The sequence below is a fragment of the Sinocyclocheilus rhinocerous genome, unplaced genomic scaffold (genome assembly GCF_001515625.1).
Source record: "Sinocyclocheilus rhinocerous isolate Xijiao unplaced genomic scaffold, SAMN03320098_v1.1 scaffold1850, whole genome shotgun sequence".
NCBI lineage: Eukaryota > Metazoa > Chordata > Actinopteri > Cypriniformes > Cyprinidae > Sinocyclocheilus > Sinocyclocheilus rhinocerous.
In genome coordinates, this window is record NW_015634540.1 from 84507 (window position 1) to 89134 (window position 4628).

The 4628-nt window shown below is 34.1% G+C and overlaps 1 protein-coding gene across 1 annotated transcript in view; it reads left to right on the top strand.

Annotated features, from left to right (window-relative positions):
- Positions 1-4628, top strand: part of irf4a (interferon regulatory factor 4a) — a 15765-nt gene that overhangs the window by 7815 nt on the left and 3322 nt on the right. Inside the window, exons 6-7 of the mRNA XM_016559918.1 lie at positions 1258-1359; positions 3395-3790. Of these exons, the coding sequence (XP_016415404.1) occupies positions 1258-1359; positions 3395-3790 (498 nt within the window). The remainder of the gene's footprint in view (positions 1-1257; positions 1360-3394; positions 3791-4628) is intronic.

Below are 4628 nucleotides of genomic sequence, written 5' to 3' on the forward strand. Positions count from 1 at the left end.
GGAAAGTAATGCATTACAATATTGCGTTACTCCACAAAAAAGTAACTAATTGTGTTAACTAGTTAATTTTTAAGGAAAGTAATGCATTACAATATTGCGTTACTCCACAAAAAGTAACTAATTGCGTTACTTAGTTACTTTTTATGGAAAGTAATGCATTGCAATATTCTATTACTCCACAAAAAAGTTACTAATTGCGTTACTTTTGTTACCTGGGCTGGACTTGCTTATTTGTTTTTTATTAACAAAAACCCAAAAGCTATATTTTTGGCAACTTTAAAGGCCCTTTCACAAAAGTGAGATGAATAAGCCTCAGGCTGAAGGAAGCGTCTCTGATTTCTCTCAATGCGGAGACAGAGGCGCTGTCAGTCAATAAATGGGAAAACAAAGTAACTGACGTTACTTATTTGGAAAAGTAACTCAGATATTTTCTTGTCAATTTAAAAGTAATGCATTATTTTACTAGTTACTTGAAAAGTAATCTGATTACATGCCTCGCATTACTTGTAATGCGTTACCCTCAACACTGATCTTAAGTAAGCCAAAATGATTACAGGCCATATTTAAAGGTTGTATACCATATTTAGCATATTAATGTCAGAGAAGCCAAAGCTATTCTTGGTCATAGATGCTCTCACTTGTTTCTGTAATGATTAAGAATAGAGTTTATCACAGGCGAGCAACATTAGCTGACTTTAAACAGAAAGAGGAAATCCTTTATTTATGATTCAGCCTGTCTGTTTATTTTCTTGCTTGTTTATTAAAGGCACTTCTCACTCTGTAAAATGGCGAACTCAAGGGGTACCAATGCACTTGTGTCACAGAACATTCTTTGTTTTGCTGACATTTTGTCCCTTTATTAACTTTTGCTAAATATAAGGACAAAAATAAATGGTAATTTACTGTAGATTCATAAGGTCTTTTGAATAGTGCAGCTTAAACTCACTGGAGTCTTGGGTTCTTGGTCTTGAGACCAATCGAAGTTGACCCAAGCAGTGGGTCTCAAACTACAGTCTTTTTCCAGATCTGGGTCTTGCTTATTGTTTATTTTGGGGTTAATTGTACTAAATTAACCAATACCAAAACCGGCCCGAAGGGGTCTAGTCTCACAGTCTGGGTCTGGTCTCGATTCTGACTCTTGCAATGATAGAAGTGGAAAGAAAATCATTTTATTTTACTATAGGTGCCTTTGTCACATTATATTTTTAATATTGAAGGTAGTAAATTAATCCATTTTAATGCACCTACACTTTCCAGGATACCAGATATCTGGCTCCTTCTACACATATTCGCCTACAGAAACCCATCCAGTGGCAATGGACCCCAATATGAGATCCGCCGAAGCCATGGCTGTTTCAGGTATGAACACATTTTGGCATCATTGAGATACTTTTATGCTTTTTATAAATGCATATATATATTTTTTTATTTCCCATTTTTATTTTCATTTTAGTTAGTTTTAGTAATTTTCTTGTGTGTTTTTGTCTTTTTTTTATTTATATATTTATTTTTTGTATTTTTTACATGAGTCTGTTTAGTTTATATAAATTTTTTATTTCCATTTTAGTTATTACATTAAGTTAAACTAAACTAAATAACAAAGTTTTTTTCAGTTATTTCATTTTCATTTCAATTTATTTTATTTCAAGTAACAAGAAAGATTTTTATGGTTATTGCTATGAGCTTTGGCACGTAACATTTGCACCGTGGACATGAATGATACTGTAAATCAAGTAGTTTTTAAGGAAATACAATTTGGATGATAAAAAGCAGATTTTAAAGGTCTACGTTGATTGGATTCTTTGCTATAGCTGAAAAAGTAAAGTAAGGGATTACTCTAATTACAGTTACTTCTGATGTAATTGCATTAAATACTGTACAGACTATAGAACAATTCTATATAAAACAGTGGATGTAACATATAATATTAAAATGGTTTTAATGTAACAGTCTTCCTTTAAATACTTTGATCAATTTAATAATAATTTTTGCAATATTATATTATTTATTTAAAATAATTAAATGAGCCGTTTCATGTCCATCGTTGTATTGTACAGCTGGTATGGGATTTAGAAAGTAATTAGTAATGAGAAATCCAATACATTTTAGGGTAACACTTTATTTTAAGGTGTCCTTGTTACACACGTTACATGTAACAATAAATGATGCATAATTACATGCAAGTAACCCTAAGCCAAACCCTGACCATATAGTAAGTACATGTAGTTAATTAATATTAGTAATTACATTTATAATTACACTGTAACAAGGACACCTTAAAATAAAGTGTAACCGTTTTTAGAGAAAGTAATCAGTACAGTAATCTAATTACACTTTTAGTATTTAGTATTAGTAGCTAGTAATTAATTACTTTTTTAGAGTAATATACCCAACACTGCTATTGAAACCAGCTAGAAACCACCCAAAACACCCCAGTATTGTGTCATCAGGTTTTTTCTTTTTAACCTTCATCCTTCCCTCGGGTCATTTTGACCCGGATTTTTTTGTGTGTGTGTTCATCTGAGTGGTACAAGACTTGGTGACTTTTGTTCCACTTGAATTTGGAACACACACAAAAAATTTGAGTGGATTCGAGGATTTATGTGGCTGTAATTAAAAATGTTTACAAATCCTTTCCCTGGCGGGTCATTTTGACCCGAGCATAGGAATGAATGGAATGTCAAAAAAAATGTTGTCACACTTGAACATGGATCACACACAAACATTTTTTGAGTGGATTCGAGGACTTTATGTGGGTGTAAAAACAGTAACAAAAATCCTTCCCTCGCGGGGCAATTTTACCCGCCATAGGAATGAATGGAATGTCAAAAAAATACTTTTTATTTTTATTTTAAAAAAATACAAAATCTATGCAAGCCCATTTCCGCCACTGAATAAAAAATAAAAAAGGTAATTGTGACTTTTTATCTCGCAATTCTGACTTTACAACTTGCAATTGTGAGTTATATCTCATAATTCTGTGAAAAAAAGTCAGAATTGTGAGATATAAAGTCACAAATACCTTTTTTATTTTTTATTCAGTGGCGGAAACGTGCTTGCATAGATTTTGTATTTTTTTAAAAATCTAATAAATTAGATTTTTTATTTAACACACACAAACACATACATGGTGCACGCACACACATAGAGACACATTATAACACGCATGATTAAAGAAAAAAGGTAAATAAAAATGTAATAAAATTAAAATCACCAAAACAAACCCCTACATAAATATAAAGAAAAAAAAATGGATCAATATAAGCTTTCTGGACCAAAAAAAAAAAAAAAGTTTCATTGTTTCAAAACGTTTGACCCGCGAGGGAAAGATTTGTGAGAAACGCGAGGGAAGGATAAAAGTCTCTTCTGAAAGGCTGTGTTCTGTGGTCCGCAGACTGCCGCCTGCACGTCTCTCTGTACTATCGTGAGTCTCTGGTGAAGGAGGTGACCACCAGCAGCCCTGAAGGCTGTCGCATCTCCTCCTCTCCGTCTCCAGGATCCCCCTCGTCCCCGTCGTCCCCGGGCCCTGAGGAGCGTCTGTACAGCGGGGCCGAGCCCGTGCTCTTGCCCTTCCCGTACCCTCAGTCGCAGCGGCGCGGGGCCGAGAAGCTGCCTAACGTTCTGGAGCGCGGCGTGCTGCTGTGGCTGGCTCCAGACGGGCTTTACGCCAAGCGCCTGTGCCAGGGCCGCGTGTACTGGGAGGGCCCGCTGGCCCCGTACGCTGACAAACCCAACAAGCTGGAGAAAGAGCAGACCTGCAAGCTGATGGACACGCAGCAGTTCCTCTCAGGTTAGAGATCTCACAGAAAGTGCTGGTTTACAGCCTCGCGCTGTGTTTTGAAATGTTTCGTCTGTGTTAAAGTCCCTTTAATTCACTTCATTAGAACTTTTGCACAAAATCATGGGCTGCTCCCGTACAGCAGGAAGATACATTTCCAAATATATTTTTTAAATACATTTCAAAATATACAAAAATAGCCTAAATATATTAAAGACGTTAAGATGTCCGCATCAAAAGAAATTTACAAAAGTGATTTTATGTCCATAGAAAGCACATTAAATGTAAGTAAAGTGTCTACTTTTAAGTTTTTGGAGAATAAAATGTTACAATTTGGTTGAAATAATGTTACATTGTCATTCAGTGTAACACAATATTTATGTAAAAATTCAAACAACATGCTTATTCTGACTTGTACATATTAAAATATATACAGTAAAAGAATAAGGGAGCATATTACATTTTATTGTGTTTTAAATGAGTAAAAAAATATTACTGACAAATGGGCAAAATCTAGGATAGGGGAAATTTAAAAAAAATGTAAAATTACAGCTAATTAGTATTTGGGGTGAAAGTAATTAGTCTTTTAATATGTCATAAATTTATTTTTGTTGTAAATATGCCTGACGAGATTGTTACACTAAATTATATTTTAGTGGGCGTCCTCTGTAAATCAGGGGAAAATGTATGATATTTATTTTCTGCTCGGAAAAACAAAAACAAAATTGCTATTAAATTAAACAGAAAACTTTTTTGGGGGAAAAACAACAACAACAACAACAAAAACAATTTTTATGCTTAAACCCTTTTTCGTCTTTGACCCAAATATATTTTATACCAATTATACCAA